The 15324-nt window shown below is 39.0% G+C and overlaps 1 protein-coding gene across 2 annotated transcripts in view; it reads right to left on the reverse strand.

Moving 5' to 3' along the window:
• Window positions 1-15324, reverse strand: part of SCAPER (S-phase cyclin A associated protein in the ER) — a 175535-nt gene that overhangs the window by 76976 nt on the left and 83235 nt on the right. For both annotated transcript variants that reach the window (XM_075431781.1, XM_075431780.1), the window contains exons 21-22: window positions 12003-12139; window positions 7741-7806 (exon numbers count right to left, since the gene is read on the reverse strand). In XM_075431781.1, the coding sequence (XP_075287896.1) occupies window positions 7741-7806; window positions 12003-12139 (203 nt within the window). The remainder of the gene's footprint in view (window positions 1-7740; window positions 7807-12002; window positions 12140-15324) is intronic.

The following is a 15324-nucleotide window of genomic DNA, read 5'->3' on the forward strand; positions in this document are numbered from 1 at the left end:
CATAAAATGGGAGACAATGAGGATAAGGGGGCAGAAAGCATTCACAAAGTGACCACAGAGTAACGGCAAAGAGAAAATTACATTAATGGGAGGCAAGAAATGAGACGGAATGGCTGGGGAATGTACCACAAGAGTCACATGTATCAAAAAAAAAAAAAAAATCAGAATATTTATTTGGGGAAAGAATAGAGAGTTTCCACTTAATCAACAGGAAACAGGTACTCTGTACCCTTTCTTTGAAAAAAATAAGCGCTTTGTTAAAAGCTTTCAACAGACGCTGAAAACACATATACTTTTTTACAGTACAAACAAAAATGGTTTGTAGAATTTTGAGTCTTAGACTTCTTATCATCTGGTCAGCTGATCCACTAGTCTTCAGCCAGGATTTTTCTATGATGAGAAAAATAAAGGGAGATTATGTCCTGATGAGATTTTCTGTACTGCTATTTCCTCTGTGGAAAGTGAGGTTGGAGGAAACCTCTGTCTAACTCAGTAAGCCACGAGCTAAAATGGGAAAGAAAATGAAAAGCCAAAACACAAATAACTGCAGGACTTTGACAGTAAATCAGATGACCACTATAAGGAGTGGATTGCAACACCAATGAAAAGTCAAAGTGCTGCAGCCCTGGAATATGATCTAGAAGCAGAGTGTTCCAGGTATTCTCACAGAATGGGATTTAGTACGGCTATTGCCTTGACAATATCCTAGCACATTAAGTAAAAATAAAGACTTTGTCTCTTCAAAACACCTACCCAAATTCCATGATTAAAGCATATATAAATCACCAAAAAAACCCACCACACTATATTGAACTTCATTTGAGGACAGCAAGAGGGGTTTCCATTTGCTTCAGTTAACATTGGAGGGATGGAATTCAACCAGGATTAACCGCAGAGGCTAAAGAAAGGGATGTGCCTCATCTACATTAGGCATCAGCATACAAAACATGGGAGGTTTGTCAAAACACTACTCAAGGACTCATACAGAAAATAATCATACTGCATTGTTACTTCTGTTGACAAAATTCCCTTTCTTTCTCTTCAAGCTATAAAGACGCTACGCAAGTTAAATGTTACGTTCAGTTTCTGTCCCCATTTAAAAAAAAAAAAAAAGCTGTACAACACGTTAACTCTCAAGGAAAAGCTTCCAGCTCTCCATTTCTTCTCAAAATCTTCCTGGACACTTTTACCAAAATTCAGACTTTCTAAGTGTGTGTTCAGCATTGTACAGTAAGAAACATGAAGAATAAATTTTCAGTTCTGCCACAGTAAAGAATTACCTCTTGCATCCTCATATCCTACTGTATGTTGGTCATCTGCCAAAAAAAAGGTAATGTATGCAGTGTGATCACATGGGGAAGACAAGGGAAATAAAAAACTTCCTCCTCCCACCAAGTGACCTTGGAGAAGTTATTTGAATTTAATATCCTTTACACTGACTTCTTGGCAGTGTCAGAGACATAAGAACAATTTTAGGACTGTTTCACAGGACTAGAAATCTATGCAAGACGACTCGTGCTTGGATATAGAATTTACCATTGCTATGAAGGCATTTGGACAGAGAGAACTCTGTACATATTGTACTCCTTGCACACTCTTTGTAGGCACTGTAGATTAATAGGGCATGGTATCAAGACCTGATCCACTGACCACGTGGAAATACTGTTGAGTTCCAATCCAAATATTTCAAGACAATTATTTAACATTCCTTCTGCCTTGCAATTTGCATTCCTCCAATGCTTACCATGCCATACAGGGCATGATGAATAACTGAAAATTTACTGGGCTAAATAAAAGGGAAAGTTAAAGTTAATGTCTTTTTTCCTAAAATTATTTACATCTCACTAATTAAGATTTTAGTATTGTCCACAAACAGATAATTCAGCATGCAGAAGAAATATCAGAGAGGACATAAGGCGCTGATTGGTCTTGAAACATTACCATTACGTAAACTTTAATAAATAGTATGTTCAGCAAATATAAATACATTATCTGATCTTTTTGCTCTGCAAATGGGAAAATGAGGGATACTGATACTGAAGGTTTATAGAGCAAATACATAAACAAAATTAAACCAAAGTATTATATGAATTAAGGGTTTCTTTTTAGTGTGGGCTAAGTATTTTTAGCAAGTTGCATATATTTTATAGGCTAAAGGAAAAAGATCTCTGTTAATATTTATAGGCCACATTTCATCTCTAGAAAAAAAGCCTTGAAACAGTAACATCCATGTATTTCAGCTCTTCCACACCGAAATCCATGATTTCTTGGCTGTACACCGAATGTACGCAAGGAAGGCTTCGCAGGGCTGGGCAGAGTGCTGGCTCCTGTGCAGTTCCTGTACGGAAGGAGCGGTTACTCCTCCCGTGCGCTCCTGCCAGGGCGGCCTGATGCCAGCCAGACACACAGCCCCAATTCTTCCCGATGCAGCCTCTGCCTGCAGAGAACTGGGAAAGTCTGCGGCAGTTCCTGCCCGACCCAAAACAGGGAGTTGCGCTGTATCCTTGGAGCAACGTACGGCCCCTGCACTATCCTGTACTGCCTGCAGCTTGACCCCTGCAACACAATTCATATACATGGTGGCACATCTGGCATAATCTGCTCGCTGAGTGGAATATACCACTCTACATGTTGACACTGCTAGACATTAAACATCTAAATGTGCAGCTCCACACACCTTCTTCAGTTTTTGAAATGGAAGCTATCTGAAAAATGCTGAAAAATTCCTACAAAGATTACTTTCTGAATTTATTTCTTTGAATTCCTGTAAGAATGCTCTAGCAATTCCCTGAAGATGAAATCTACTGTCCACCCAATCATAAAGCAGGTATTTATCATTTTAGAAACTTTAGGTGAGTTTTGTTTTATTTACACTTTGGCTCTTCTATAGTTCACATAGCTTACTACACCAAGAAAACCTACAAGGTAAGCTTATCTTGCGAATGCACTGATACACTATAAGGAAAATAAGACACAAGTGTATTGTTAGAGGCATTTAGCCTTGGGACTTGCAAGAACAAACTTCACATTACATTCCCATCTTTCTTCCAGAAGACTCTTACAGGAAACAATTTTTCATTTCCTAACTCTCCTCATTTTGTGCTGCAGCCCTTTTTCAGGATAACGGTGGTTCCCTCTTCCATACTATCTGAAGTGTTCCTTTACACAGAAAAGGTAAGTAAAAAAAAAAGTGAAATACCCAATTCCTTCTTGCACGAGGAGAGACTGGCTAAAGTATTAGACTAGGGGGTTACATTTTGCTCCCCGCAATCCTGCTAACGCCCTTTAGGCACATGGCAATCTTTCATTACCTTACTCTCCCTGCTTGTATTAAAGGATGATGGTGACACTTTGCTACCTGCAGATTGCTTTACACTGAAATACAAGCCTTTGGATTAGAAGATACGAAATAGATGTAAATAACACACCAGCATTGTGAAAATGTTCTCCTTCTCTTGTAAAAACATGCTCTGATGGACACCAGAGAATGCTGCAAACAGCAAGAGCCATCACCGATAGACCTTTTGACAGACTGGACACCAAATATTACATTCAGACCAGTTCTCTGAGAATACAAAATACAAAATGCCCTACGTGCCACCAGTGACCAACCAGACAACGCGCAGCGGAGAGAGGCCAGGGAGCAACAGACTGCCTGCTCCACGGGGAGAACATCCGCAGCCCTTTTCCTTCATAGTCCCTCTTGCCACACGGAATAGTTCAGAGAGCAAAATACCTACTGGATCAGGTAGTATCTGGAATTATTTCCCCACCCACGTGAACAGACACAATCTTTTTAACGGATATTAAAAAGAAAAAAAAAAAAAAAATCCATTCCAGACATCTTCTAAAACTCTTGTTGCTAAAAAAGAGCTACTTTGAGCCCCTGGAGCCGTTCACAATCCTACCCGGGAATCAGCCTCAGTACTCACACTGAAAAAGGTATACATACCATGTCCATCAAAGCAGGATAAACCCTGTCTGCTTATTGGTATTAGTGTGTTACCAATGCAAAGCTTAGAAAGCACTTGGATCAGTGCTTCCTAAGTCCAAAAGGTTTTATCAATCTGCAAACCATAAACTGACACAAACCACTGAAACAACCTACCAGCTGCAGCAGGAAATCAGTGGCCTCATAATGTTAAGGTGGCTTAATCTTCAAGGTGATCTAAAAAGGCTTTTTACTTGCCAAAGACTAATTCTGGGTTCTGTCTTTCTTCTGCAACAACTGACAACATGACTAAGAACTAAAATTAGATAAGAAATTGCATTCCATAAATGGTTTTAGTTGTTTGCGAAGACACAGTCAGTTTGGAGGGAAAGGAGGGAGCAACAAAGCGTGGCATAAGCAAGGCAGAGTAAGAGAAAGTCATAGTTACTGATTTCTTTCTAAAACACGTTTGCTTCTGTTAACAAGCAAATCTAGCAATTGTGCCACATTTTAAATGGAATTAAAAAAAACCCCAAAACTTTTTCATTTTTAAGTTCCACAGCCCACTAAGTTAAAAAGTACTTTCTGTTCATTCATATACTTGCACTCCAATCTGAACACCTCAAACCTTCTTTTGGAATAAACAAAAAGTATTGGCATTTGTTTTGATACAAAGAACACACTCAGGACTCTCGGGTTTTATCGACTTCATCCTGTGACGTGACTCTTCGCAGTAACTTTGCAGCTCTCCTGAGAGCACGTGTCGGGTAGCTGCTACAACTCCTGGCATTGGCAAGGGTTTGCTCTCTCTCAGCCAGGTACAGTAGCAGTTAATATTAGCTCACAGTACAGTATGCTGCGTTCTGGCTAAAAAGGCAACAGTTAACTATAATCATAGCTTCCCAGTGCAGTAACGTTTCAGTGGAGATCTACTACCGTTTGCTTCTTTCCGCTAATTCTTCTTTCTACTGTTCTTTGATAGGCAGGATCCTGTACTGTTAAAAAGGTTTTTTCCTATTAATATCTCCTGTATTAAAAATAAGTTTCTCCATGTAAACAGATATGGTCTGGGCTAAAACTCTTGCCTCATGAAATTTCTTGCCCTCCCATCCTTGCCCTTCTCTACCCTTCTTCCATTTTGTATTATGTATTGTGTAAAGTAAACAAATTTGCCTAGAAATAAACCAGGCTTCTGGCTGACTTCTGGACAGTCCTCTCTTTCTTCTTAAAATGTTGGTTCAGACTGGAACTCCCATTGCCAAACCCTTGATCTCAAAGCAGCTTGGAAACATCTGAGCCCTCATGGTAGCTAAAAAGTTGTGTAATTTTCGAAATAACAATACCTACAATATCTGAAACTGTGTTCTAATAATTTAGATGTAAGCATCTGCCAGATCACTAGATTTCTACAGGAAGACTGCCAAAGAAATCTCCCAGAAGATCTGTGATGAAAGTGAGCTCCACAGTGGCCATCGTACCAGTTCACATCTAGCAGCATACAGCCCAACTGAGGCAATCAAGGAGGAGTAAGACAGCAGATGGAACAGAGGATTCTGCCTGAAAGCACACCACCATTTCACTAAGTAAAGAGAAATTAAAATGGTAAATTCAGGATCAGTCAAGAGATTAAAAAACCAAACAAACCAGTTTTAGTTTCTCTTGCACTGCAATTGAGACACGAATGACCAAATTACATCACTGACAACCAGAAGTCAGAAAGAAACTAAAGTGGAAGCACTACAGTTTATCAGCGTTTTCAGAGTCACTCAAACGCTCACATTTCTACTTTGTGACAACTAGACCCTAGTTCTTTATTTTCTGGTAGCAAAGGAAAGCAAAACACAGAAGCTACAAACCTAAAAGTCTTAATCTGCCATGAAACTAATCTTGGAAACTGAAGTGCTGATTGTTAAGCAGCGCAGTCCCCGGCAGCCCCTTCTCCCACCATGTGTTTATGCCGGTGTGCCATCTGCTGGAGATGTTCCATTTTCTTATGGTCAGCCCCACTGATGGATTTTTAAATTATTTTAAAATAGAAACTGAGATTCAGCAGCAGGTTTTCAAACTACTGAAAAGACTATGTGAAAGACAAAGCTTACAGGCTAGTTGTGTCTCCAGCCAAGGAAGCCTAGCAGAAAGGATCTGAACATCTCTACTAACAGTGACTGATAAAAAAATGCTACTTGCAAGTAGATCAGCAATTTAGGAGTGACAGAAGCAACCACAAAACATACAGGATCTGATACAGTTTATCACCTCAGTCTGAAGACAAATATCCCCAACCTGGAAAGCAGTCGTGATTTTAGGATGAAGGTATTTAAATCCAACTGTTGAGACACAACAGCCTCTTGACTAACCTGCCACAGACTTCTTTGAGCGCAGCTATTAGACAGGCACGCCATTTGCCCACTATTCTGTTTAACAACGCACTGCAAATGGATGTCGCGGGAACAGGACAAGCATACATAGCCCTCTACTGATCAGTTTCTTGTCACCATTTTCAGCTTTGGAATCCCTTGGGCTGGATGTATTTTCCCAGAACTGCAGTAATGCAGCACCTGCATGATTTTTGTCAACGAGTTCCACACTTCTACTTGCACACTGCATTGAGAATCACTGTCTTGGGCTTCTTTTGAACCTGGCTCCACCTTCATTCTGTGCTCCCTCCTTCTGGTACCACAAAGGACAGCAAACAATCAACACGCGCCTTTTCCATTATTAGCACATCCGTTCTGAGACGAAGAACCAGAACGGCACATAGTATTCAAAAGATACAGACGACCCAGGCATTTGTACATAATGACATTCTCTGTTCTGTTTTTGCTCCTTCCTAAATAATTTTAACAGAGGATTTCCTTTAACTGCTAAGAATACTGAGCTGGTATTTGCTTGGAACTACCTACCATTTCTGCAAGTGCAAAGCCCATTCTTTGTATGTGAAGATATAATCGAGTTCTGCCTTTCCCCTCCATTGTGTAGCACTTAATATACAGTGGATTTCACCTGCCATTTTATTACCGAGTCACTCAGTCTCTTCAAAATTATCATCCAGGATCAGCTCTTGTCTCTACTATCCTAAATATCTTTGCATCATCATCAATACTCCACTTCTTTTCATTTTTTTAAATGATTTCCACTTACACTACAGCTATATAGTTTCTTTTAAAATCTTTGGTGATAGACCTTATCAAAAGCTTTTTGGAAATCCAAATATTCTGCATCTTTTGCCAACCAGTTTCAATGGAATCAGCAAGCAAAAGCTGAGCAATTTTCAGTTTAAGGAGCAGGACAGGAGTGATAATAGGTCACGCTTTAATCTCACCGCCCAACTGTTTTCATCTGTGCCTTATCCCACACGATAAAAAGGTCGATTCTTTAAAAAACTCAATGCCAGACTAAGACATCTGTGCATTAAAATGTCTGTGCTTTTACCATATGAACCTTTGTTTCTGACCAAACAGAGGCCAAACATAAGATTTTCAGTCCCAGAGTTCCAGTGCTGAATTTTCACCATCAGTCTTGAAGTACAAAGGTGGAACCTTCTTGTTTCCAGGTAAGCAAAGGATGAGCACACGTTCTCTTTACTATTGCATTTTATGTGGCTTAAGATGTACTGTGCCTTAAAAAAAATTGCTCTTATAAGGTCTGACCTTTTGTATCAGGAACTGATCTGTAATTCAAGCTCGCAATACACCCTATATCAAGAGGGAACACTACCACACCTGCTCCACCGGAAAGTTCAGAAGCACTTCTGCTACAGACAGGGAAAAAAAAGTTCATGTCTAAAATATGTAAAGGTAAATGCTTACTTGGTTTTAAATGGGGAATCAGAGACAGCATTTTTTGCTTCCATCAAACTCTCATATTCCTTGGCCCTGGAGGAGAAAATATTCATAATTATTGACTACTGTCTTCACTGTATAGTATGCAATACCAGCGAAATAATTCTAATCTTTGGAGGTTTTCTATTTCATAGCAACACACGGCGTTTCTGTCAGTTCTGCCTTGTCATAATCCATACTGATGCTTAACTATTGGCCATTAACAGTGTACGATTAATTTACTACTTTAGAATAACATCAGTACACAAGTGGTGTATTTGACTTTCCAAAGGCTAGGAAATGGTACCAGTGATATATACAACTGCAGTAACCTACTGCTTACTATAAAATCATCACATTACTCTCATGAAAATCTGAGTAATTAGACATGTAGTGCAGATCAGAAGATCACCACATCACAGAGATTATAATTAACATAAATAATGCTATATTTACAGGAGTATTTTTTAATGTAACTAGTGACTGTATTGTAACTTCATGGACCTTGTTAGGCACGCAGCAGAGAAGTAAACACCTCCACCAGCTACTGTTTTACTGTTGGAAATAGAAACACAAACCTCTTTAGTCCCTTAAAAGTATTATTTACACTGGTCATACGCCAAAAAGTAGGAGGAGGTAGACGAGACTTCTGCCCCTGCTTGTTTTGACTCCAGCCAGCCTGTGCCAACAGGCGAAACCCACCAGCAGCTCATCAACCAGAACAGGATTCAGTGGTGATCCATACAACAACATACACACACAAAGCAAAACTAGCTCAGACACTATGGCGACGCAGAAAAAAATCAATTCTCAGAGACAGAGCCCTGAGATGAAGAAACATCCAACAGGCAGTAAAAGCATTTAGCTGTTAAAAACACTTGATCCATTCAAATTGCTTGTTGGATTTTTATTCTGAAACAAACACTTCACAAATGCAACAGGGATCTCTAGGGACTTCAGGGAGATGCGCTGCTCAAGCCTCCTAGGGGGTTGTATTCTTAGATGAACAAGGGACAACATCATGCCCAGCTTGGAATATTCTTCAGAAAAACCTGTAGACACACCTGAAGGAAACTTCACTGGCACGCTGGACTAAATCTGAGATTAGGTACGCAATCCCGCTGTCGCTACCACGAGCCTCCGTAACAAGCCCCAGAGGAAAGTGCCAAAAGCCCCTCAGGACAGGAGAAGAAAAATCTGCCGCAGGGCAACTTTCACTCATAAAAATGGTGTTTCCTACTAATTTTCAAAGTATTCTGAACATTAACTGCTGCCAATTGACATTCTTGCCAACTTTACAAATGTCCAATTGTTTTTTTTTCAAATCTAACACTTTGACAATGGCTTCCAATGGGAAATGTGTTTCATTGCTACACTACTAAAAAAAATTTAATAAAGATTTAATTCCTGTTATTTCTCTCAGATACACATACTAAATATTTCTTTATATTTTCTGTTCACCCAAGTGGATCAAGTTTTCCAAAGCTACTCCAATCCTCCCTTGGCTTGCTTAACCTATACAACTTACGCTACACGCGAGTATTGTTACTTTACCACTAGCTCTGATTTGTGGATCGTTAATAAAGCTATTAATCACAACTGAATTTAGTATTAAACATGAAGGTGAGATTCCTTTATTAACCTTTTGCCTTCCTTCCTGCCTCTTAGCCAGAAACAACACATTTCAGCTTTGAGTTTTGTACAGACAAGTCAGTCAAACATGAATAATCTCCTCAAATATCGGTTACTAAATGAACACGACCAGAGTGCTTTAAATCCCTTGTGAAGAACACCGGCGCTGTGCACCCTTCCTACTGGTGAATACACCTCTGTCGCGTGAGGGTAGCTTTCACGAAGCCTCCTTTTGCCACGCAGGTACCAAAGGATTCTTCCAACAGCAGCACACACATGCTAACCTGAGATAATTTACTCAGCTATATATCAGCTGTTACTAGAGCACCAGTTTAATGGCTTAGGGTTATAAATATTATTAATAAGACTAACAAAACTTCGCAACATATCTAATAACCCATTGATCACAATTTGTCCCCTCATTCACCTTTGCCCTTCATTGCTTTGACATTGTAATCGTGATTTAAGATCTAGAAACTCAGGAGAGCAACAGGAACCTATTTGAATGCAGTTACTCTTTTTTTTTTCAAGATTAAAATACCACAGCTTCCTAGAAACTGAAATGAATGTATCATTTCAAGCCTTGACATGTAAGGGGGTTTGTTATAACTATTTCTTTTTCTAGAGAAGAGAAATAGTTGCAAATATGTACTAAGACATGGTTTGTAGATAATTTGCTGACACCTGTGAAACTATGTCAGTTATCAACGTCAAATGCTCTTCACCTCCAAACTATCCTCGAAAAACTAAATACTCTAACTATATATTCCACTTCAATTTTGAGTTGACTTTGAGCAGTAAACTTCCAGCCATCTGGTGGTAGTACTGTCCATATTGTTGGGCAGAAACATAGTAGACATTACCTAAACTATTTAATTTAGTACTTCACATTGTAGTTCTGAGGTTACTCCTTTAGCCACATAACATCAGATAATCCTCTTCCTTTTTCTGAACACAGAAAATCTCCCCACCTCACCAGTAATCAGCTGACATGCAGGAACATCCAGGCAGTATTTGTTATTACTATGCCTATTATTATTTCTCAAATGTCAGTTATAGTAACTGTAGAAGACTAGCAAGACTTGCATGGCTAAAATTAATTTCCCAATTGGATCTTTTTTTCCTCATCAATTTTTTGTTTCCAATTCCATGTAAACATTCCTTTGCTTCACATTGCTACTGGACATTTTTATTAGTAAGTCGTTTCAACATTAGAAAACTCCTGGTGAAATCCTCAGTTTAACTCTCAGTTATCTTTCGAGGAGAGTAACCCCACTGAAAAGTTTAGTCATCCTTTAAAACTAAAAACAAGCTTAATGAACGTGAATTTCATGTCTTGCCAATATAAATCCTCTTAGATTTTGAAACTTTCACTGTCATTTTCAGTAGTATATCACCTTGTAAAATAATGCCCCTTTATTACTGTTTTAATTATAATTTTTGATGATGAATATGCTGACTCACCCAGCAGTCTGACACATAGGAATCCAAAATGTTCTGCAATTCAACCATCCGCGCCAATGACAAATTCTTATTTGAGCTTGTATTCCTAGGCCTGACAAATCTTTGGCTAAATTCAACTGAAGCAGCTCTTGAGAAAGAATAAAAGATGGACCCGGTAACTGCATTAAGTCAACAGGTAACACAAGTAACTCTGCATCTGGAGCAATCAGAAACCTGGCAGAATAAGTTCTCCAATTTCAACAGTGTGTTCTAACAGGGTATTCAGATGGTGGAGTTGCTCATCCAACAAGGAAAACAAGCAGAAACAGGAGTACATTGTAAAAGTATTGTGGTTTTGAAGACTAATGTGCCATTATCAGCACTATCGTGAGTTAATAAAACATCTCGTTTTTACTGTAGCTCTAAAAATCCATTCAGGTGTTTTTCCTCTTATTTGTAACTCTTCTTGCTTAAAAACAAAGCAGAGAAAATACTTAACGATTCTTACCTTCTGAGAAGTATTTTTAGAGATAAACACAAAAATATAACATTCAGTTAAGTCTTAACCTCAGCTGGGGACTACTCAGCTATACAGACTGACACTGCCAGATCATGATATAATGATGTTCTGCATATCACACCGGTTTGCAGATGTCACTTTTTAGACTAGTAACAAATTGCAGGTCTGACAACTCACTTTCCATTTTAAGATATTTTTAACTTTCTTGTTGTTGTGACAGGCAACAAAAAATGATTAAATTTAGTCATGGGATTTGACACTACAGCAGGCTGTCTTCTATTTGTTGATTACTATTGATTTTCTTTGATACTTCATTTAAAAATCAATAGCTAGAAAGAAAAATAGGCATGGTTTACACAAATTTAAACATGCTATTGTATGCTAGAAGAGGCTGCAGTTTTGGCAGGGCACTAGCATCCAATTATGAGAAAAGCTCTTAACAGGTGAAACCAAGGGCTCCAGATCGATATTCAGTTTTCTTTCTCAATCAGAGAAAGTGGCCATAAATTAGGCTCATCAGTATTATTTTCAAGACACTCTCAAAGCAAATAATTCTAAATTTTTTTCAGCCTTCTACTGCACTCACACTAAAGGACAAAAGGTAAAGTTCAGAACAAAACTTCAAGAAAAAAAATTTAAACGAAATTTGTACTACCTGGAGTTCATCCGTGCCTTTAGCTTTTTGGTTTTCTTTTTAGCTTTTTGTTTCTCCTCTCCATCTTTTAATGGTTCCACAGGAACAGAACTCTCAATCACAATATCCACAATGTACTTTTTTAATGACAGGTGCTCCTGCAGGAAATATTGAAATAATACTCAATTTTACAGCATGTGATGATCTTCCCAGGAAACAACAGTGGTAAACATTGGTTAAGAAAATGAAGAAAAATTTCAAAATAAATTTTGGTAAAGAGATTATTTCACACTGGAGAGAACACATCAGTGTATTTTGTCATAAGGAAGGATAACTACTGAGAGAAGTAAAGGAGAATAGATGTTGTCCTTCATCTTCAGACACTGTTACTTAATGAGTATGAACTCCAAGTTGCCATCGTCTCTCTTCTCCAAGTTCCCTTTTACAGCTACACGAAACCAAAGTCCTGCCCTATCAACGGAACTCATTATATTAAATTCACTAATTCTGGTTTATGATTTTAACTCTTCACGAAAAACCTAAACTTGTCTTAACTTTTGATAGCTTACATTGAAACTATTCACTACTTATGATTTTACCATTTATTGATGCAAATATTACTTCTCCTCTCACATTAACAAATTCGCATTTAAGTAAAATATTGGTAAAATCTCAGTTGCCCACTGAAGAAATGCTGTAATTATGAAATAGAACAGATTTTACATAATGGCATGCAAGAAAAGGGAATGTGATTCTAACATGTGATTTTAAATAAATGCTTTGTTTCAAGATTTTTTGAAAATGTTACAAAAAGTCCCTGTTTCCTCAGAGGTACTTTCAGGGAAAGCATAGACTACTCCAAATACAATTCTAGATCTACATTTAAAATAAATATTTATCCTTTAGAAATGAATACCCAACCAAGCTATTCCCCTAAAGATGTTCTCAATTTTGATTGACCTATGCTATCCATGAGTGGACATGTAGCGGCTTCTATCGATTCCAATGACCAGCAGACTATCCAGAAAGTACAAGTGCAAACAACCTCCCAAAAACCCCAAACACCCCCCCAAACTCACAGTTGCTAAACTGTTGATTACCTTATTTTTCCTCAGCTGTCTCAAGCTGAAAATTTACTTGAAGTACTCTACGCAGCAAGTGAGATTTCAACAACCAAGGATTTCTACTCGAGTGCCCCTTCTAAACTTACTTTTCAATTTCAATGTGCATTACTGAATCTACCCTCTTCTGAACTATCCAGGTACTTCAGAGTTTTGTCTGCGCAAGAACCTTCTGACCCACTCAAAGCACAACGGCCTCAACTAGTCTCTTTCAGTTCAAAAATGTGCGCAACCTGATATTCTGCATGATACTGCAGCGTCCTTCTATGCTAACAGAAGACTCACGGATGTGTTGGCACTGTCGAAATGTCTCCTACAAATACCTCGATGCAACAAGTGCACATCGTATCTCCATATTGGATCGTGGCTGCTTGTACTACTGGGCTACAACAGCCAATTGTGCATTTTCACAAATAACAATAAACAACCAGTTTAACACCAGTTGTTAGAATATATTTACCCCATTTTTTATCTACTGAGCCTTATCTTCTATTTGTTTTCTTACAGAACACTGAACACATTACAAAGTATAGGTCACCATTGCTTTAAAGATAATTTATCCTTGAAAATGATTAGTGCCACAATCAGATGTGGTTATTTCTTCCTTTTTGGTAAGTATCCTTCAAATTCAAACTAAAGGGTGAAGTGTCAAAAAATGTATAGACAATATTTTCCATACAACAACCTATATTTTCCTTCACTGATTCAGGAAAATATTATGCCTGTTGAAAACAAAATAAATCTCTGTGAAATTTCCTGGAAAAAGACCTTTTAGATTTTGTACAGCACTGCAGCATGATATAACTTAGCAATACATATTTGGTCAAAACAGTAATTGAGATACGTATCTTAAATCACACGAATGCAAAATGAATGCTGAATTAACATCAGACATAAGAAAACAAGCATAATAATCTACGAAAATCCTAAAAGTAACACAGACTAACTTTGCTGTGCTGCCTACCCTGCATAACTCCCAGTACACCCCAGCGTCTTTTCCCCAATGTACTGTACAAGTTGTTCAAACCATGGATATTGCTACATCCCCACGCATCTAACTCTAGCAGCTTTTGCAAGCATTTCCTCCCTCCCGCTTAATATTATCCATTTAATTTCAGCAAGAAGGGCTTAAAGGAAAACCTCTATAAGGTATGGGAGAAGACTGTCTCCTCTGAGCCTGCTTCAGTAGCACCAGACTAGCACAATACCCCAGTTTTTAAGGAGGTCATTCTTAACCAATCTGTAGTAGCACAGAGCATAAACCACCCCAGCGCTGGTTATGAAACCCCAGTTCATATTTGTCTTCTTGGAGAGATGTATCCCTGAATACCTACTTAACAACAGCTTTTCCCTGGTCACAAGGCTCAAACTTCGCAGCAAGCTGACGGTTTCAGGTTTTTCAATAGCAAGAAACGGACGGGCTTCCTCAGAACTGACTACAACACTATTCCTGCTTTGATACCAAGCTTTGGGGTACTTCACCTGTGCAATTTGTGGATGCTCAGATATTAAGAAAAGATATTCATTATTTCAGTGGGATTTCATACATACATCCCTGCTTTCCAAACTGAACTAGCACACCTTAGTATTATAATTGACCATTAGTTTACCTCACGCGTTACGAGTGAGATGAAGCACTTGTAATACACAGAACTAACAAGGACGATTACTATAGTTCTACACCTTTGTTCAACCATGAAACTGGGCTTTTTTGGCTCATCAGATCTTCAAACTATTCACTATGGCCTTCAAAGTGACAGCAGGGCAAAAAGCAGCTCACACCGCACTTTGAAACAGCCACAGCCTTACAAAAGGGGCAGAACACCTCCACACAGGTGCAGCCAGCCTGTGGCCCTCCTGCCGCACGACGGCAAACACGGCACCAGACTTCAGCCACCTCCTCAGCAGACACTCGTCTCCTCTTCCCAACCTCACCTCTGGCTTAGCAGATGGCTCGAGCTGAACACTGGGGGTCCACCCAGCACACTCCCTCACCAGCCCGGAGGGCTGTCCGTAGCGCACAGGACAGTTCCAAACTGCTTTGTTCATGCCAACCCCAGCACCTTCGCGAACGGCGTTTCTCAGAGTTCTCAGCTTTCATGTGCGGCCCTTTGGATTAATATCAGACTACACACACACAGCTCGCTGAAGTAAGACTAGAGCAGTAACACCTTGTGCCCCCAGCCCAGTTGCTCTGTGAAGGTACAGATCAAAGCGCAGGA

The sequence above is a fragment of the Opisthocomus hoazin genome, chromosome 10 (assembly GCF_030867145.1).
Source record: "Opisthocomus hoazin isolate bOpiHoa1 chromosome 10, bOpiHoa1.hap1, whole genome shotgun sequence".
NCBI lineage: Eukaryota > Metazoa > Chordata > Aves > Opisthocomiformes > Opisthocomidae > Opisthocomus > Opisthocomus hoazin.